Source organism: Macaca fascicularis, chromosome 6 (genome assembly GCF_037993035.2).
Source record: "Macaca fascicularis isolate 582-1 chromosome 6, T2T-MFA8v1.1".
NCBI classification, from domain to species: Eukaryota; Metazoa; Chordata; class Mammalia; order Primates; family Cercopithecidae; genus Macaca; species Macaca fascicularis.
In genome coordinates this window covers 32,065,954-32,087,759 of record NC_088380.1, presented here as the reverse complement: position 1 = coordinate 32,087,759, position 21,806 = coordinate 32,065,954, and the positions used below count along the sequence as shown (strand labels likewise).

The 21,806-nt window shown below is 38.2% G+C and overlaps 1 protein-coding gene across 40 annotated transcripts in view; it reads left to right on the top strand.

Annotated features, from left to right (window-relative positions):
* Positions 1–21,806, top strand: part of DROSHA (drosha ribonuclease III) — a 146,070-nt gene that overhangs the window by 37,288 nt on the left and 86,976 nt on the right. For all 40 annotated transcript variants that reach the window (XR_012413601.1, XR_012413600.1, XR_012413603.1 and 37 more), the window contains 4 exons: positions 1,903–1,989; positions 8,925–8,996; positions 10,527–10,608; positions 11,904–11,978. Coding sequence is in view for 36 of the 40 variants with exons in the window: in XM_073993231.1 (XP_073849332.1) it covers positions 1,903–1,989; positions 8,925–8,996; positions 10,527–10,608; positions 11,904–11,978 (316 nt within the window). In the remaining 4 variants the exon portion in view is untranslated. The remainder of the gene's footprint in view (positions 1–1,902; positions 1,990–8,924; positions 8,997–10,526; positions 10,609–11,903; positions 11,979–21,806) is intronic.

Here is a 21,806-nt window from a genome sequence, read left to right as displayed (position 1 = left end):
CAAAAAACTAGCCGGGCGAGGTGGTGGGCGCCTGTAGTCCCAGCTACTCGGGAGGCTGAGGCAGGAGAATGGCGTAAACCCGGGAGGCGGAGCTTGCAGTGAGCTGAGATCCGGCCACCGCACTCCAGCCTGGGTGACAGAGTGAGACTCCGTCTCAAAAAAAAAAAAAAAAAAAAAAAAAAATTAGTGAACAGCGGCCAGGCCTAGCGGCTCATGCCTGTAATCCCAGCACTTTGGGAGGCTGAGGTGGGCGGATCACAAGGTCAGGAGATCGAGACCATCCTGGCTAACACGGTGAAATCCCGTCTCTACTAAAAATATAAAAAATTAGCCAGGTGTGCTGGCGGGCGCCATGGTGAAACCCCGTCTCTACTAAAAATACAAAAAATTAGCCGGGCATGGTGGCGGGCACCTGTAGTCCCAGTTACTCGGGAGGCTGAGGCAGGAGAATGGTGTGAACCCAGGAAGCAGAACTTGCAGTGAGCCGAGATCGTGCCACTGCACTCCAGCCTGCACAACAACAACAACAAAAAATGTTTTGAAGAAATGCCAAACTGTTTCCAAAGTGGCTATACCATTTTTGCTCATTATTTTTTTCTTTTTTCAGAGGTGAGATCTCACTTTGTTGCCCAGGCTGAATTTGGACTCCAGCCTCATGTGATCCTCTTGCCTCAGCCTCCCAAGTATCTGGGATTACAGGCATGTGCCACTGTGCCTGGCTCTCTTTTATTTAATTTAGACCGTCTTTGTTAAGTTTTTCAAATATAAATTAACAATAATATTGGCAAAACAAATAATATATATTTCGATATTCTTTTGTTCCCCCTTATTCCAAGTTGTTCTTAATAGATAATGTTTAAAAGAATGAAATCTAGTATCTGTGTTAGAAATTTGTCTTATAGGCCATCAGTCTTAATAATTATTGCCATATTTAGCATTTAAGGTTAAAAATGGCTGGGCCTCATGGCTCATGCTTGTAATCCCAGCATTTTGGGAGGCCGAGGCAGGCAGATCACTTGAAGTCAGGAGTTCGAGACCAGCCTAGTAGAGATGGTGAAACCCCATTACTAAATACAAAAACTAGCCTGGCATAGTGGCACATGGCTGTAATCCCAGCTGCTCAGGAGGCTGAGGCACGATAATTGCTGGAACCTGGGAGGCGGAGTTTCTAGTGAGCCAAGATCATGCCCCTGCACTCCAGCCTAGGCAACAGAGTGAGACTTCATCTCAAACACACACACACACACACACACACAATGTTGGGTTATAAGAATGGCATAAGGAATAGAGTCCCTCTTGCTTAGATTGATATATGTATTATTTAGTTACAAATCCAATTTTCTGGGAATTAAGGCCTTTGAACTTGTATGGGAATTGATTTTTTGCAGTGTTTGGTTGGTTGACTTCTTGGAGAGGCTGGGAGTAGAGCTATGAGGGGTTGACCTTCTGGCACCCAGAGGCCTTTCAGAGACTTCTAGGCTGTTGCTAGTCTCCACTCTATGATGCTGAGTGTTTTTCCACTTTGCATTTGAGTCAGCTGTATTATTTACCTTGCTCCTGTTAGGACTTCTGTTAGTTCAGAAACATAGTTCATTAAGAACAGAACTGGTAGTATTGTGAGATTAAATAAAACAAGTTCTTAGAAAATGAAGCTTAATATAGCCTTTTATTTATTTATGGCACCCATAATATTACATCATTAATTGTCTAAGTACGTAAATATTATACTTACTATCTGAAGCCAGAGAATTTCATGTAAAATTAAACTTTGTATAAAGTTCTCTCTGGTGTCTGAAAGGAAGTCCTTATGTTCTGTTGGTTACTTTGAGTCCTGATGGATTTCTGCACATGCAAACCGTGTCATTTATTTAATTTGGGGTTCATGTTTCTGTTTGCTTTTAGACTGACAGGCCAACTGTCATAGAATACGATGATCACGAGTATATCTTTGAAGGATTTTCTATGTTTGCACATGCCCCCCTGACCAATGTAAGTATGTGCTAGTTGGCTGCTTTTCTCTTTCCTTCTACCTCCTTCATCCCTTCTTTCCAAAAGTCAAAACATTTCCTGTCATCTGCCTCCTAAGAAACGTTTCCTCTGCGTCCCTCTGTAATGTGAATGAACTGCAGGAAGTCTGCAGCAGTGCGTCAGGTGGCAGTGTGACGTCTGTGCTAATGAGTCACAGGTTCGGTCTGCATTAAATGCTGTAAGTAAACGTGTCAGAGTAACATTTTGAGAGTGTGAAAGCTTGGAAAAGGAGGATAAACTGTGGAGTAATGTGTTAAAGCTATTTTGGGTTGGTTGTCCTTCAAAAGAAAGTTGGAAAGTTTTAAGGAGAAGCCATTGTTTAGTCTCTGAGCAAAAGAAACAGAGCTTATTCAGGACGTTTGGAGCCTGAATTCATGAAGTACATTTTCTGCTTTTGAATCCCAGGAGTGTGTCTTCAAGAGACTTTGACATATGGATTCATGATATTTTTATACAGGTATTAAGTCTGCTTTGTTGGTAATTGGTTCAAATGGAAGTTCCTGATCCGTGAGTCAGAATCTTTCCATCTCCATGCTGGCAGTCCCAGGAATTGTCTTTCTTACTGCAGTTGGATGTAGAGTGAATTGGCTGGCAGTGGCACAGGAAGAGATGTGTGGCAGTGTACTTGACCCAGTACAGATGCTGTTGTAGAACTTATTGAATTGTAGCTATTATATATCCACATCGAATGGAATGTTGTTTAACCTTTTCTGGTTTGGTTACATGAAATTACATCTGCAATTTGAAAAATTATTTTAGTACTGTTTACTTCACAGATGAAATTCAGTTCCATTGGAGAGTACAGTTAAGACTCAGATCTTTGCCTTACCTTAGCCTTTTTTGTCATTTTTTTCATATAAGTAGATATGATTCCATAGCAGTGATGCTAATTTAAGACAAATTGTTTTCCTAATGAGATTTTCTTTATTTCACAGTATTTTTTATCCTAGAGAATTTTCTTTGAGAAGATGATTACATCTTCTCAAATTGTAATGTAAAAATAAAATCATTTGATAATATATGTTACGTTTTTCTTCAGGGGGGACCATCTGTTGTTCACTAATGTAGAAAAGCAATAATATGGGCCGGGCACGGTGGCTCACGCCTGTAGTCCCAGCACTGTGGGAGGTCGAGGTAGGTGGATCACTTGAGGTCAGGAGTTCGAGACCAGGTTGGCCAACATGGTGAAACCCCATGTCTCTACTAAAAATCCAAAATTAGCTAGGGGTGGTGGTGTGCGTCTGTAAACCCAGCTACTCGAGAGTTTGAGGCATGAGAATCACTTGAACCTGGGAGGCAAAAGTTTCAGTGAGCCAAGATCGTGCTGCCGCACTCCAGCCTGCGCAGAAGAGTGAAACTGTGTCTCAAATAAATAAAGAAATATAGAAAAGCAATAATATTAGGCCATTGTTAAATAATCTTTATGGAAAGGTACTAAGAGGTTTCTGAATTTTCATGATTTCTTTGCTTTTTTTTCTTTTTTTAAGTGTCACAAACTTTCAAACTCTTTGTTTCACCAAATCTCGTAGCCTTAGAGTTGATTACCCTCCACCCCCAACCATCTACTGCCTGTCTCTTTTTCCCCACAAAGGGCTTATAAATACACAGAATTTAGTTAGCATGAAAATACTTAAAACTATTCTTCATCTTATTTCTTGATTCCCTAGAATTAATAGAGATCTTATTTTGACTTTTAGGATCACCTTAAACAAAGAAGGATAGCAGTGTGGCTTTAGAGAGACCAGGGTTTAAAATTAGTGATAGCTCTATGATTTGACATTTCAATCTGTGTAAGCTTTGGCTTTCTCATCTGTAAGATGAGGGTATTAGTTGGAGCAATCTCATTGGCTTTTGTGAAAAATAAATAAGATGGCACATGAAAAGTGTTTATCATGGTGTTTGGCACATAATAAGTATTGGCACTTCTCTCTTTGGAAAGGATTTCAGACAGAGTTGGGTTTGAATCTTCTAATCCTTTTTTTTTTTTTTTTTTTTTTTTTACCTTGGACAAGTGAATTCTTTGAACTTCATTAATGATAGCAATGCTTGGGGTTTTAGTGAGAATCAGACATAATTTTTAAAAAATACGGACTTTAATAAAAAACAAACAGTAGTGTTAGGTTTATAGCAAAAGTGAATAGAAAACATCATTTTTAAAAACGTTCCCCAGCACAAGGTTTGACTTGAGAGGCCACTGATGCTAAATTAGTCACAGTCATTACTGTCATTATAAAACAAAAGGACAGAAAAAATTTCTGGCTTCAGCATACATACATATATATATATATTTTTATATATATATATATATTTCTTTTTTTTTTTTTTTTTTTTTTTTTTTGAGACGGAGTCTCACTCTGTCGCCCAGGCTGGAGTGCAGTGGCTGGATCTCAGCTCACTGCAAGCTCTGCCTCCGAGGTTCACGCCATTCTCCTGCCTCAGCCTCCCCAGTAGCTGGGACTACAGGCACCCGCCACCATGCCCGGCTAATTTTTTGTATTTTTTTTAGTAGAGATGGGGTTTCACCATGTTAGCCAGGATGGTCTCAATCTCCTGATCTCATGATCCGCCCGTCTTGGCCTCCCAAAGTGCTAAGATTACAGGCTTGAGCCACCACGCCTGGCCGTTCAGCATATGTTTTATGTAAATGTTCAAGTTCTCGATGAGAACTTTATTCTATGACAAACCCCATCATTTATATTAGAGATGTTGATAAAAATAAATTGAGTTTTAAGCTGAGTGTTGTACAGTTCATAGGAATTAGATCCATCAAAGGCCTCTTGAATTTGAAATAGCCTCCTAAGGAAAAAAATTGTTAAACTGCTTTACCAGTCTGATTCCTTTTCTTGCTAGAGAGAGAATGTCAGCAAGAATGTCATGCAAATGATGATAATGATAGAATCTCCACCAAATCTAGTTCTACAAGTTCTCTTAAGGTCTTGAAGTGGATTGAAAGCCTTGTTGGCTGAGTATAGAGCATTCTGGGAGAATTTTACCTTTTTATGTAGCACATTTGTTATAATACCTGATGTTAAGAGCTTTGACAACTTATCTGAAGTTTTAAAGATGTGTATTTGCCAGGTGCGGTGGCTCACACCTGTAATCCTGGCACTTTGGGAGGCTAAGGCAAGCAAATCGCTTGAGGCCAGGAGTTCAAAATGGCCTGAGTCCCAGCTACTGTGGAAGCTGATGTGGGAGGATCACTTAAGCCCAGGAGTTTGAAGCTGCAGTGAGCTGATTGCCTCACTGAACTCTAGCTTGGGTGACAGAGCTAGACCCCATCTCTTAAAAAAAAAAAAAAGAAAAAGGGCCAGGTGCAGTGGCTCATGCCTGTAATCCCAGCACATTGGGAGGCTGAGGCAGGCAGATCACCTGAAGTCAGGAGTTTGAGACCAACCTGGCCAACATGGTGAAACCCCGTCTCTACCAAAAATACACAAATTAGCTGGGCGTTGTCGCAGGCATCTGTAATCCCAACTACTCAGGAGGCTGAGGCAGGAGAATCGCTTGAACCCAGGAGGCGGAATTTGCAGTGAGCTGAGATCCCGCCACTGCACTCCAGCCTAGGCGACAAGAACGAAACTCCGTCTCAAAAAAAGAAAAAAAATGTAAGATATATATATGAGTTACATAGTATTTTGTCATATTCCCAAAAGCACAGGAAAACCCCTGGATCATTTCCCTCCCACTTTAGTTGGCTTCCCATTTGGAGTGGACTTACTGACGCCTGGATTTGGTCAATCAGTATGTGGAAATAGTAGAGTTAGAAGATGGAGGTTTGGAGAGTTTTTTAGTTTTTTGGGTTTTTTGCTAGGGTGAGATAGGAGTATAAGTCAGTATAGGATAGTCTTTACTTTTAAGTATTCAAACATGATAGTAGTCATTTATATTATTTGATGGCATTTGTTGGGAGGTATTTTGGTGATCTTTGAAATTACAGTTTTTTGGTTGACCATTGTGTAGCAAAATAACAAGCTCTCCTTGACACTTAGAGAGATCATAGTTTGAATAGATGAGGAGATCCTGCCTTTCCAAATTTGTGTGTCTGAGAATGGCTCTGGTGATATGGATGGAAGCCCAAAAGAAAATAAAGTATATACAAAGAGAAGAGGTCAGAGAAGGAATTCCAAGAAGTGATTTTACTTAAAATGAAATAGGAAAAGGACTGTACATGCATAAATCATCAAGCAGGGTGCTTTTTCCTATGATAGCAAGGAGATAAGTTTGCACATTTGCTTCTGCCTACCTCTTGAGAATTCCCAAGAGCTCCCGTTGTTTTCTCTCCTATGTACTCTCTGAGTAATTCAGTTCCACCCATGCATATTCTGATCCCCACCAGATCAATATTTATAGTTGTGACATGTACCTCTGTATTAATACTCCACTCTCACATTTTAGATTGCCTTTTGAAATGAACCTCCTTGATGTTTCCTCAGATACTTTACCCTCAACCTGTGCGTCATCTTCCCTACATATTGAATTTGAGGTACTCAGGGGACACCCTCCTGAATTAAGTGACCTAGTTGGTCACTTAAGCCAGAAACCCAGAAATGATCCTCAATTCTTTCTTCACTCTTCCTTCCACATCAGAATGGTCACTGTATATTTCAGTAATATCTCCTGTGTTTAAAATTTTTTTCTTCCTTTCCAGTCTTCCCTTCATTTGGCTCCTGGACTATTGCATTAGACTTCAGTCTGGTCTTCTTTGTTCCCTTACAAGCCATTCCAACACTGTTTCCACAGTGTCTCTTCTGAAATGTAGATGACGATAATCTCTAACTTGAAGTACTTGAATGATTTCTTCTTGCCATATATCCATAAGCCCTGACCTTAACATGGTTTGTAAAGGCTGCATAATAGAGTTCATATTTTCCCCTCTACATCACCTGGCATCTCTCTCTCCACGTACTTCTGTCTGAACCGTGAAATTACTACTTCCTTCCTCAGCTCCCTTTCCTCCATTTTGCTAGAAGCTAAACAGCTGCTCTGCCTCAACTTTTTCTGGATGGCCTGGAAAATTCCTCCCCTCCCCATCTTTTTTTTTTTTTTTTGTGATGGAGTTTCGCTCTTTTGCCCAGTCTGGAGTGAAGTGGCACGATCTTGGTTCACTGCAACCTCCACGTCCTGGGTTCAAGCGATTCTTCTGCCTCAGCCTCCCGAGTAGCTGGGATTATAGATGCCCGCCACCATGCCCAGTTAATTTTTGTATTTTTAGTAGGGACGGGGTTTTGCCATGTTGGCCAGGCTGTTCTTGAACTCCTGAACTCAGTTGATCCACCCTGCTCAGCCTCCCAAAGTGCTAGGATTATAAGCATAAGCCACCGTGCCCAGCCCCTCCCCATCTTTGAAGACAACTCATATGTTACCTCCTCTTTGGTTCTTTTGCACTTTATACTTTTTTTGGTTGCTTGTTTGTTTTTTACTTGAACTTAGAAGTTACATTGCGTTGTATTCTGTTTGTATTTACTTACATGCCTTTCTTCTTATACATCTTTACCTCTTAAGATAGGACCCGTAGCTTATTTTAGAGTACCTGTGAATCTAATGTAGTTGTTAGCAAAGAATAGGTATTTTAAAAATATGTTGAATCATGCAAAATTTTGTAACTCTTAAATATTTTTAAATGATTATAAGAACAAAGTAGAACTTAAAAATGATAATGGCTATTATGAATTTCACTCAAATTAACCACTGTTCTTTAGAATAAAAAGGAAAAGCCCCCAATAACTAAACTTTGTATCTCAGAAAAAGATTTCCAGTAGATGGCATTATAAGACTATTTTTCTGTTTTTCTTACCATCCCTTTCACTGATAGAATTAAAGTTTGTTTCTTTCTGATTGCTATGGTTTATGAAAATGATTACATCTATATAAAATCATCTTATGGACAGATTAAGCATCCAGAAAAACTCAGTTAACGCATCTTTGGGACTTCTGAGTCTGTTATTTTCCCCAGCTAGCCAGCCAATTCTCTGCAGTAATCTTTCTCCCTCCCTTTCTTATTCTTTAATTCATTCAAAAATATATTTACGGAAAACCTATTATTTGTAGGCAGTAGGCAATTGTCTGATGATACATTGGTAAAGTAAGATAGGTGTGGATTTATTTTATGCTTAGCCTTCCTTCGTTTTCACATGTATCCTGAGTGTTAGAACAGGTAATGAGAAGGGTATACTCTAGTGGCTAAGAGCTGGGGTCTAGAGGAAGACTTTCCAGTCACCGAGCTAGCTGTTATCTTAGGGATGGTACTTCTGCCTTCGCTTCCTGCACTGTTCAGTGGACATGGTAGCCAAACCTATGTCATAGGGATGTTGTGATGGTTACATGAATGAATATTGTGAAGCATTTGGGACAGTGCCTGGCTCAAAAAATGTTAGCTATTATTATTTTTATTATCACTTGTTATTATTATATTTATTACCACAATTGCCTTTGCTCACGAACCAGCTGGGCAGCATGAATTGGGTGTTTTCAGTGACCTATGAATCCATAATTGATGAGTTATCACCCTACTATCCCTGATCTGCCTAAGGAGCCAGAGATTCTAAAATATTTTAAAAACTTGAGAAACAGAAATGTTTATGGTTATGCTTTTATTAATTCTTTAGATGTGATATGTGTGGTTTTAATGGGCTCTTGTTATGTTTGTGTTGCTGCTGCTAATCCTGTTAATTAAATACTACATTATGCAGGTTTCTTGGAGAGGCCAGGACAGCTAGGTTCTTGTCATTAAAATCCAGCAGTTGTGGTCAGGCTTCATGTGCAGTGTTGTTAGCCACTGAGATGAAGGTGAAGCCTTCTCATTTGGTTCGTGGCCTTTTGGGTCAGGTAACAAACGTGTGTAATATGAGCCTGCAGGGAGATGTTGGGGAACTGAACCTCACTTCTTTTTATTGCAGATTCCACTGTGTAAAGTAATTAGATTCAACATAGACTACACGATTCATTTCATTGAAGAGATGATGCCAGAGGTAAGGGAAAAGATTGTGTAATGGTTTGATGTCGTTTGCTCTTTTGCTTATTCCACACTACTATTTTAAAGCGTTGAACTTGGCCAGATCTGGCTTTTGCCAGGAATATCTCTAAAGTATCATATTCACTGTTGAGTCAGTTAAATGTAGCTCTAATATCAAGGTTAAAATTCAGGCCAATTTTCAACTTGTTGACCTGTTTTTGAACCGATTTCTCCTTGTGTTACATCTGCTGATACTAACTTTACATCTGTTTCTAGTTTCTTTTACGTAGGGGACAGATTTTGGTTACTGGTTGTTATCAGAGGGGAGATTGGAATAGTGAAACAATCTGATAGCTGTTGTAATCATCTCACTCATTATCTCTAATGACAAGATCAATGCTTGGTTCATTTTTCTTCCCATATATTTACATATTTTTCCTAATTGTTTTTCATTGCGGGTGCTCAGCAGCAGATTTATCTAAATATATGCAAGAGATTTAAAATTCCAAAGGAAGATTAATGTGAATCTCAGAATGATTCATAGTCTGATCTTGAATTTAGTGGTGCCGACAAATCATACTAAGAAATAACAACTAGACAGCAAACAAGCTTGTGCACTTAACATTGTGTTGGAGTCAGGGTCAATTTCCGGAGCCCCTGGCTCTGCTTACAAACCTTGTTTAATGGGACAGCTCTGTCATGGGCAGGGAGCATGGAGGGGGAAATTGATGGGCATGACATGTGTGCCTAGTTGGCACCTGTTTCATTCTGAGCAAGTCTTGTTCATTGTACCTTCCTTTCAAAAAGAATTAAATAAAAAGAACCACCCCTTCATTCTTCTGCTCTAGAAGGGATTTTTTTTTTTAACTTCCTTTTGGTTTTTAAGGTCATATACCTTCATTTGCTATTGTAAAAGTTTATGACTTTTGGCGTGATCTCACGCAGGGTAATTTATGAACCCCGAGCAAAACAAGTAGGAGGAAGAATTATGAGATAAGTCTCACTTGCAAATATATCATCTGTTTAGCTTGTTTACAGGAGAAATTTTGGTGCAGAGTTGTATAGTTTTTCTTAGCCCTTTATTTGCATTCATTATGAATTTGAACTTTTTGGGTACACATGACCTCTGTTTTTTTGTAACTCCATGACCGTTATTCTGGATGTGTGAGGCGGGGGTCGGGGACAAGCCTATCAGGTGCATATGTGTAATCTGAATTAACAAAACATCCTCAGAAGATTCTCACACAGTTTATAATTGAATTAGAAAAATATATTAATATAAGTGAGACTTTACTTTTTAAAAAATTTCTCATTTTATTTGTATACTGAGAAGGGCTAAGTTGACATTAAGGAATCCTAATGGCATTATTGTCTATTTCATTTCCGTCTGAAACTAGTGATCAGTGGCTAAACTTTTCAGAAAACTATATGGTCTTAGTATAGTTTTAACAGACATTTTTAAAGACACTTGACAAGAACAAGTTGAACCTTCAGTTAATATATATTTTGCCAATTTACAGTAATTTAATTTTGGTTTATTTTTCAGAATTTTTGTGTGAAAGGGCTTGAACTCTTTTCACTGTTCCTATTCAGAGATATTTTGGAATTGTATGACTGGAATCTTAAAGGTGAGTAATAGGATTTAAAGAAGAGAGTAATGCTTATAGAAGAATGCTATGGTATATGTGAAAACTCTTATAAAAATTGTAGGGAGATAGTTGAAATTTCTCTTACTTTTTAAAAAGTAAGAAATTTCTCTTACTTTTTAAAATAGAGAAAAGTGTTATTCACAGGAATGCTTGTTATCATTTGACATGAATAAGTTTCTATGGATTTTACTTTATACAGTTTGACAGTGCTTATTATTAGCTGGTAGCAGCTTAAAGATGATACCAGTTATTATGTGTAACTACCTCGATATATGTGTACCTGGGAAATTACCATTAGTTAATATTTTAAATCTAGTAAACTTTGCTGCAATGAATCTTCTAAGATGGAAGTTTATTTAAATGCAAAACTTTGGTTAGTCATTAAAACACACACACACAGACTGGGCGCGGTGGCTCAAGCCTGTAATCCCAGCACTTTGGGAGGCCGAGACAGGCGGATCACGAGGTCAGGAGATCGAGACCATCCTGGCTAACCCGGTGAAACCCCGTCTCTACTAAAAAATACAAAAAACTAGCTGGGCGAGGTGGCGGGCGCCTGTAGTCCCAGTTACTTGGGAGGCTGAGGCAGGAGAATGGCGTAAACCCGGGAGGCGGAGCTTGCAGTGAGCTGAGATCCGGCCACTGCACTCTAGCCCGGGCGACAGAGCGAGACTCCGTCTCAAAAAAAAAAAAAAACCACACACACACACACACACACACACACACACACACACACAGATGCACACATGCAGATACTTAGAGTGAACTAGATTAATTCAAAGACTTGATGCTTGGTTCTTGGATAGTAGCTTACTCTTTTGGAAGTATCTGTATTCTAACAAACAGTTACTTATTTATTGATGAATGGCTTTTCAAACTGATAGCATTTCTCAACATTTTTTAGTGTAGTGATTAAAATGGGAAAGAATGAACACATAGTCACATTATATCATGTAATAATTCAATTAGTCTTGATAACTTTGAATTTTAAAAATAATTTTACTATATATATTTGCGCTTGGGGCTTTCATCCTCTTCTTGCCTTCGCGTAGTCTCCTCATTGCAGTCGTCCTTGGGTACTTGTGGCAGTTACCAATGATTGATTTAGCCACTGAGGAGGAGTGGCAGGAGGTGGTGGTATTTTTTATGCCTTTATTTCTGGTGGTAGTTTTTGTGGTTATCATAAATCTTAGAAATTAAGTTGCAGTGCTTGTTTTTTAAGACTGTTTGAGTTTTCTTTTCTTTTTGTTTTTTCTCTCATTTGTTTGCTTCAGGTCCTTTGTTTGAAGACAGTCCTCCCTGCTGCCCAAGATTTCATTTCATGCCACGTTTTGTAAGATTTCTTCCAGGTAAATCTTCTGGCTTGTCAGTGACCTGGTGAGATAGTGCATCTGAAAATAAGCTTGCCGTTTTCCTTTCAATCTTCAGGGACAACTTTCCCACCTTAGGTACTGTTAATTATCTACTTCTCAGGTTAGGCATGGAAATGTAAAATATACATGTGGATTTATGTCCCTGCATAAATTATGGTAGCCCAAATTAGATGAACAATGGAAGAACAGATTTATAAATTTTAGAAATCTACTTGACAAAACATCATGCAGATGTGTTAATGTGGAAAAATGATTGTGGCTTAAAAAATGTATATGGCTAATTGGAAAACAATAACATTTTAAATGTAATATGATTATAACTGTGCCGCAAAAAATACTGTAATAATAATTGCATTAAGGTAGTAGGATTATAGTGATTTTTTTCCTGTCTTTTGACATGTGTTTGAATTCATTTTGCAGTGAAAAAAAGATATAAAATAATTTTTTCTCCCAATAAAATATATAAGGAAATATATGACAGTTTTTAAAAGCAATATTTTAACTTTTCTAATTTTTTAAAAAGAATCCAACTGTAATGTTTGGCATTATATTTGGTATTTTTAAAAATGCTTAGAGTCAGTTTAGTGACATGTACCTATAGTCTCAGCTATTTGGGAGGCTGAGAAGGAAGGATCACTTTAGCCCAGTGGGGGTTTGAGACCAGCATGAGCAACATGGCGAGGCCTTGTCTCTAAAATTAAAAAAAAAAAAAATATATATATATATATATATATATTTAATGAAATCTTTTGGTTGCCTTTTTGATTGCAAAATCTTTCTCCTTGAGGCTTCTGCCACCCTATTCCCACTCCTTCTTTATTTATTTCCTAGTCAATTACCTGCTTTATCAAGTGCTGTGAAACCTGGCTTACGGTTTCCTCTCTCTACAAGGTTCTGTTACCAGCCTGGTTAACTTCACTTATGATTCTACCCTGAGCTATATAATTATTTGACTTTTTCTACTGTAATGATTGTCACCACTCAGTTGCTTAATCTTAAGATAAAAACTTTGGACCACGCCACCACCCTACGTTAATTTCTCCCTAGAATTTGACTCCAGTGTCTCACTTTCTGGTGACATCCTTCAGTCTAGCCTCTCGTGTCCCTATTGCCTTTTGCTTCTACTTGGATCTTCCATCTTCTCCTTATGTACGGCTACTTTCCTTTGCCTTCCCCACCAGGTCCTGTGCTCTGACATTTATCCTGTCAGTCCTAGCTGTCTCAGCTGCTTATATGGCCACCATCTCCAAGTTAATGTCATCAATCCAACTGCTTGCCTTTTCTTCTGTGTGTGGGCCGCTCAGTAATACTGGAGAATAAAACATAGCTGCTGCTATAAATCTGCGGTCTATAATCTTGGTTGGGGAGGTTTTCTTTGTGTAACCTTTCCACCCAGTATCAGCAGTTAAAGAATTTCAATCCTGTGTTCATGCTGTCCTCCTTATGCCTCTTGTCCTCCCATGGGCAGGAGCCCCTGTCTCCCTCGGTCAGGAACCCTTGTCTCCCTCGGTCAGGAGCCCTTGTCTCCCTCATGCCTGAGAGCCCTGCAGTGAGCCTGTCGGAGTCTGGCTTTCTCCAATGCCCTTGTCCATTCACAACCAAGTTTTGCTTCAGTGCCAGACCCCCTCTAACTGTCCCTAGCCCACTGCAGCTGCCGATGCCAAAGGCAGCCTCCTGCAGACCAAGTACAGAGGACGTGCCTCAGTGTTAGTCTCTTCCTTGCTCTGGTGCCTGGGTGCTCCTTACTTTCCTCCTGTCTCTTTGACTCCTCTTGTGTGGCTTTAGTTTCTTGTCTACTCTGTCTGGTTTAGATTTTTGTCAAGATTTTTTCCTGATACTGTTTCCTCAGTCCAGACAGTCAAAATGGCTTAGTTTATTTTAGGTTAGCATTACTCAGATTTTTAGTATTACTCTTCATGTTTATTTTGTTTAGAAATGCATTCAAAAGCTTTTCTCCTCTTTATATCTGGTTTTGTTTTATTGAGATGCCCTTTCTTCTCTTCTGGTGAATGAATCTTTTGATTTTAGACTGGAGCTTCAGCAGTAAACTTATTAGAAAATGGTGTTAGAGTGAATTTGCTGAAAAGCCTTTTCCTTTCTATATCTACTTTCCTCTAGGCATTTTATGACCAAACAGATGTCTGAGAGAAAGTGGGCAGTTTTAAAATCTCCTTAAAGAAAAATCTGATGTTGGATATTTACTTTGTGGGATTTCAACTCTCACATAACTATGTAGGGATAACATTTAGGTTGTCATAAAGAAAAAGGTCTATTGATTTGTTTTTAAACAGAGTTTACCTTTTCATTAGACTCCCCTTTGAAAATATGCATATTAGGAAGACCCTGAAGGATACTGAAAAATATCTAATATATAAAATGCATTTTGGTATTAGATAGGAAATTATGGTTGATTTGTTTTTCATAATGTGACCTTGTTAAAGATCTTTTAGAAAATGGTGAATTAAAAACAAAAGACATTTTGATATATATGTTTTCATTTTTTTCTGTGCATGAGGGTATTTTTTACGTAGTTGTCATCTACTAGATACGATTTGCATCTATTTTTTAATAATTCATTGAGCAGATGGATATTTTTAAATATCGTGATATATAGTGCCAAATTTCTTGTCAAAAGAATAACATCAGTTTGTGCTGCCATGAAAAATGCATTATTATTCATTTTTAGCATTTTAGGCTTGCTCATCTTTCTTCTCTTCTTTCTTTCTTTTAAAAAATTTCAGTGGTGAGTTACATGAGGCTGAAGAGTAAACATTTGTCTGTCTTGTTGTATCCCTAGTCCTAACATACTTTATGGTACGTAGCAGGGACTCAGTAAATACTTGCTTACTGATTTTATTTAATTGGTCATAATAATGCCTTATCTAAATATTCATGTTTTTGGTTACTAGTGATTGTGCTTTTCAAGTAGTCTCTGGTATTATCTCTCATTTTTATAAAGTAAACTTTTGATTTAACTGTAACATAAATCCTGAAAAGTGCATGTATCATGAATATAGGACCTTAATGAGTTTTTACGAAGTGAATATGACCATCCACCCAGCACCCAGATCAAGATTAGTAGCTTCCGAGAACCCCCTTAGGACCCCTTTCCAGTCGCTGCTGAGACCCTCAAGGGTAACCGCTATTCTGACTTGAAACACCATGTATTAGTTTTACCTGTTTTCGAACTATGAAAACTAGAATTTTATATTCTCTTTTGCTTCCATCTTTTGTTTAATGTTTTTCAGAATCATATCCTGTTGCACTTAACTGTAGTTGGCTCATTCTCACTACTATGTAGTATTACATGGGATGACTAAATTAAAATAAACCTATCTATGATTAATGGACATTTGGGTATTTTCAGTATATATATATATGTGTGTATGTATATATTCATGACATTTATATTCATGTTATATGTTCCTATATATGTACATATATTCACTATATATCTGAATCTGTATATTTGAATAGCATATGTACGTTCACCAAAGACCTGTACATATCATTTAGTGAGCACATATATATATTTTTCTGTTACATATATACCATACCAAGTGGAATTCTGGGTGTGTGTATATTAAGCTTTGTAGACACTTTCAGTTCTCCAAAGTGACTGGGCTGTTTTACCTTCTTATTCACAGTGTATGAAAATTCAAGTTATTTCACATTCTCACCACTTGGCATTTATTTTTTTCTTTGTCAATTTAGCCATTCTGATGTGTGTTCAGAAGTATCACATTATGATTTTAATTTGCATTCTCCTAATGACTAATACAATGGAGTACCATTTCATATACTTATTGGGTACCTAGAGAGTGTTTTTTTTTAAAGTGTCCATTCAAGTCTTTTGCCCGTTTTTCTATTGGGCAATATCAGCCTTTTTCCCATTGTTTTTTTTTTTTTTTTTTAAATTTCTGGAATTTTTTTTTTTCTTTTTTATTATACTTTAAGTTCTAGGGTACATGTTTGTTACATACGTATACATGTGCAGGTTTGTTACATATGTATACATGTGCCATGTTAGTGTGCTGCACCCATTAACTCGTCATTTACATTAGGTATATCTCCTAATGCTATCCCTCCCCCCTCCCCCCACCCCACAACAGGCCCCGGTGTGTGATGTTCCCCTTCCTGTGACCAAGTGATCTCATCGTTCAGTTCCCACCTATGAGTGAGAACATGTGGTGTTTGGTTTTCTGTTCTTGCGATAGTTTGCGCAGAATAATGGTTTCCAGCTGCATCCATGTCCCTACGAAGGACAGAAACTCATCCTTTTTTATGGCTGCATAGTATTTATTCCATGGTGTGTATGTGCCACATTTTCTCAATCCAGTCTGTCATTGATGGACATTTGGGTTGGTTCCAAGTCTTTCCTATTGTGAATAGTGCCGCAGTAAACATATGTGTGCATGTGTCTTTATAGCAGCATGATTTATAATCCTTTGGGTATATACCCAGTAATGGGATGGCTGGGTCAAATGGCATTTCTAGTTCTAGATCCTTGAGGAATCGCCACACTGTCTTCCAAAATGGTTGAACTAGTTTACAATCCCACCAACAGTGTAAAAGTGTTCTATTTCTCCACACACTCTCCAGCACCTGTTGTTTCCTGACTTTTTAATGATGGCCATTCTAAGTGGTATGAGGTGATATCTCATTGTGGTTTTGATTTGCATTTCTCTGATGGCTAGTGATGATGAGCATTTTTTCATGTGTCTGTTGGCTGCATAAATGTCTTCTTTTGAGAAGTGTCTGTTCATGTCCTTTGCCCACTTTTTGATGGGATTGTTTTGTTCTTGTAAATTTGTTTGAGTTATTTGTAGGTTCTGGATATTAGCCCTTTGTCAGATGAGTAGATTGCAAAAATTTTTTCCCATTCTGAGGTTGCCTGTTCACTCTGATGGTAGTTTCTTTTGCTGTGCAGAAGCTCTTTAGTTTAATTAGATCCCATTTGTCAATTTTGGCTTTTGTTATCATTGCTTTTGGTGTTTTAGAAATGAAGTCCTTGCCCATGCCTATATCCTGAATGGTATTGCCTAGGTTTTCTTCTAGGGTTTTTATGGTTTTAGGTCTAACATTTAAGTCTGTAATCCATCTTGAATTAATTTTTGTATAAGGTGTAAGAAAGGGATCCAGTTTCAGCTTTCTACATATGGCTAGCCAATTTCCCCAGCACCATTTATTAAATAGGGAATCCTTTCCCCTTTTCTTGTTTTTGTCAGGTTTGTCAAAGATCAGATGGCTGTAGATGTTGGTCTATATCTCTGTTTTGGTACCAGTACCATGCTGTTTTGGTTACTGTAGCCTTGTAGTATAGTTTGAAGTCAGGTAGCATGATGCCTCCAGCTTTGTTCTTTTGGCTTAGGACTGTCTTGGCAATGTGGGCTCTTTTTTGGTTCCATATGAACTTTAAAGTAGTTTTTTTTTTTTAGGTTTTTAGAAATATATACTGTATATGAGTTCTTTCACAGATACATATATATATATATGTATATATATATAGCCAATACCTTCTCTGCAGATTGCTTTTTGATCTTCTTAATGATGATTTTTGATGAATAGACATTCTTAATTTTTATGTAGTCCAATTTATAGATACATATTCCTTTATGATTAGAGCTTTTTGTGTCATATTTATGAAATTTTCGCTTACGCTAAAGTCAAGATACTCACTTATATTTCTTCACTTTGAGAACTGTAATCAGTCTTGAATTTGTTTTCACAGTTGGTATGAGATATGGGTCAAAACTCAGTATTTTCAATGTGGGTATCCAATTGACCCAGCACCATTTATTGAAAAGAACAATTTCTTTCTTTAGAAAATGGAAGTGTTGCTTTTGCTTTTGATTGAATTGACTCTGTGTGTATGTGTGTGTATACAAACAGTACAAAAGTATGTAAAGTAAAAACAGTGAACACTTCTTTCTGAACATGTGAAAATGAGTAAATGCTGTAAATGGCTTGATTTGTATTGTTTTAACTGCTGTGAGGAGAATTATGCTTTTTTTCTTCAAGTGGAATACTAAATATGTTACACAACTTCCTTTTTTTTTTTAACTCAGATACTTCAGGCATTCTCTGTACTGTAAATGCTTTGCTTCATTCTTTGATACATACTTAGCATTTTATAGTATGGATAGACATTAATTTGTTCATAATTCCTATGGTGACGAATATTTTGGGGTTCTCCATTTTTTCCCCATTTCATATAAATGCTTCAGAAATAGTCTATGTCTATCCTGTTGCATTTGTTTGTTTCTGTAAGGTAGAGTTCTAGAAGTGAAATTACATGTTAAGGTAGTATGCATATTTTAAATTAAGAATGATGTTGGCCAAGTTTTCTCTAGAAAGGACATACCAATTTGTAATTCTGACCAACAGTGTTCTTTCTGACCAACAGAAAGTACTCTTTTTCTATACACTTGCCAATACTGGATGTTATGAGTCTTTTTTTTTTGAGACAGAGTCTGACTCTTGTTGCCCAGGGTGGAGTGCAGTGGTGCCATCTCGGTTCACTGCAACCTCTGCCTCCCAGGTTCAAGCGATTCTCTTGCCTCAGCCTCCCAAGTTGCTGAGATTACAGGGACCTGCCACCATGCCTGGCTAATTTTTGCATTTTTAGTAAAGACAGGGTTTTGCCATGTTGGCCAGGCTGGTCTTGAACTCCTGACCTCAGGTCTGCCCGCCTTGGCCTCCTGAAGTGCTGGGATTAAAGGCATGAGCCATTATACCTGGCCAGGATGTTACTAGTCTTTTACAGTTTAGTCCAAGCTTGTCCAACCTGCAACCCAGGGGCCATGTATGGCCCAGGACGGCTTTGAATATGGCCCATCACAAATTCATGAACTTTCTTAAAACATTATGAGTTTTTTTGCGATTTTTTTTTTAATCTCATCAGCTGTCGTTAGTGTATTTTATGTGTGACCCAAGACAATTCTTCCATTGTGGCCCAGGGAAGCTGAAAGATTGGACATTCCTGGTTTAGTCCATCTGATAAGCAAAAAGTCTGATGTTACTATTTGCATGTTTCTTGAACTTCTTTGAGAATGAGTAGCTTTCCACATTTTTCAGGTATTTTGTGGTCTTCTTATTCTTACTTGCTTTTTATTTATGTCGGTTTGTTATAATATCTAACTGAAAATTCGAGTTTTATAAGTCATCATCATATTTCTCTATTTCTTCAGTTTATCCATTTTGAAGATAGCTGTCCCAGTTGCTTTAAGCAATTTTAACTCAAAAGTAAGCTTGATAGTTTAAACCAAGGATTATTCAGTGCTGACCAGTTTACCAGAAACCAAATCATAGAGCAATCAGTTTATTGAGATTTAAAAATTTTTCTCAAAGTTTTGTTTCTTTCCTATCCAACTCTCTACCTTTGGCCGCAAAATAGTTGATATGAACTAGACTGAGTATAAGGTTTTATTCTGAGTGTAACTGGGGCAAAAGTAGGTCATAATTCAAGATAGTGAGATCACGCTTAGGGGAAAGCCTACTCATTGCTTATATTACTGCCCTAGTAAAGCATTGCAAATCCTGAATCAGTTTTGCAAATTGACCGTCTAGAAAATTGATTCTTTGAAATTGCCCCATTTGGAGCAGTAGTTCTCAGGTGTGTCTGGCAGGGGGCCGGGAGGTGGTAGAGTATTGCAAAATTTCCAGGAGGCAAGTGTAGTTTGCAAAACCATCTATTAGTACCACAACTTAATATACATTTGGAAAATTTAGAAAAGACCTGTTAATACATGTTTTAGAAAATAAGATTATTAGGATGTCTCGGCGGGAATATCCAGAAGACACAGAAATGCAGTCATACAGTTACTGTCAGTGTAGAGAAAGGGGATAATATTTTTGTATTTCTTAAAGTTGAGTACTATATAGTTGAGAAATACTCTTATAAGCAGCCATATACTTAATACAGATTCCCTAACAAATTATCCCCCTCCCCAAATAACCATATAAATAATCAAGCAATATAAACTGAGAGAATTGGGTCTCTAAGAAACAGTTTATAAAGTCTGTCAGTTCATTAATGACTGTCCAGATTCATTCCCTGAAACACAAACTCCAGTTCTTCCCGAATAATGAGCTGTTGTCACGGTTCCAGTCCCAGAGTTGGCGGAATTCCTGCTAACCTTAGCTTACCCGCTCTCATTTCTCATTTATATCATGTCCTATTTATTTCAGCCAACAAGATAAAAATTACTTCCTAGCCCTCAGTGACATGGCTCCATAAATCCCCAACATAAACAAGTGGCAAAGCAGACAAACCAAAAGAGCCAATTCATTAACATTAGTGAATTCATGGCAGCCTGAGTGCAAGTGGCCAAGTTATTAGTCTGCTTTAGAAAGTCATTCCACAAATGTTTATGGAGTGTCTTTTTGCCAGGCTGAGTGTGAGAGATACAGCTTATGCCCTGCGGGCTCTGGCAGGAGTCTCTAATTTATGGATCTCCTCCTACTTTTCCATGGAAATTGAACCCCAAAACCAGACAGGGAGCAGAGTCTCAGTCCCCCTTCCTTGAGATACCTTTCACCTCAGGTTATCTGCCCTGAGTTTCTACTTTTTTACAGTGGTAAATAAAATCTCTTTTAAGGCTTAGTTGCCATTTAAAATATTTAGCAGATTTCAACATGGATTTGTGGTTTCTCCTTCAGTGTTGTTAACTTTGCACCTGATGTGTGTATGTGTGTATTTTTAATTATGTCTAGTTTCTGTGCTGCTATGTGACTCACTCCTGCCTCATCATTAGCGTTGCACCTAAATAAGAAGATGGATAACTGGCATTCATATAAGCACCTTGTGATCTTTCTTTGTTTCTTTTTTTGATAGGGAGTCTCACTCTGTCACCCAGGCTGGAGTGCAGTGGCACAGTCTCGGCTTACAGCAACCTCTGCCTCCCAGGTTCAAGCGATTCTCCTCCCTCAGCCTCCTGGGTAGCTGGGATTACAGGAGTCCGCCACCATGACTGGATGATTTTTGTATTTTTAGTAGAGACAGGGTTTTGCCATATTGGCCAGGCTGCTCTCGAACTCCTGACCTTAGGTGATCCACCCACCTTGGCCTCCCAAAGTGCTGAGATTACAGGCATGAGCCACCCCACCCAGCCAATGGCCTTATTTCTTAATCTAGTTATGCCTTTCCTAAATTGGACAGTATCTATGCTAATCATTTTCTACAGAATTGAAGCCTTTAAGGGAGTCTTGGTTTGTAGTCTTAAGTATTCCTCTCTCCCACTAGCTCTTTTAAAAGTCTTTTCACATTAAATTTGCTGTCCCCAGTCCATTTCCCTTTTATCTGAAGTGCCATGGAGTCAGGCAACTGTAAATGCATGCGTGGAGATTCTAGTGCTGTTTTATATACCTGGACCTGTGTATATTTACTCCCTCCATCATGCTCCTCTCCCCCCATGAAAATATGAATCTTTTTTCTAATCCTTACACAAAACAACATTCTGCTCCTTCTTACGGTATTTTAGACCCCTATTGTGTCCTTAAAGTCCCTGGTACTCTTCAGTAATCTCACCAAGTATAGGCATTATAAGCCAAAAACTATTTTCCTCTTTCCTTAGTTCCTTGTGAACCTAGTTAGTGTGGTGATTCTTTCCAAGGTTCTCTAGGTTTCTTTTATTCCTGCTGTTCGGTGTGTATGCACGTGAAGTGTATAGGCAACGCATTCTGGCATTAGAATTTTCTCATCCACCTGTTCACCTCAGTCCCCTTAGAAGATTAGTGATTATCATGGACTCAGACTGAGAGACGGGTATTAGGGGTTTGCTGGGCTCCTTAGCAAAGAGAGGA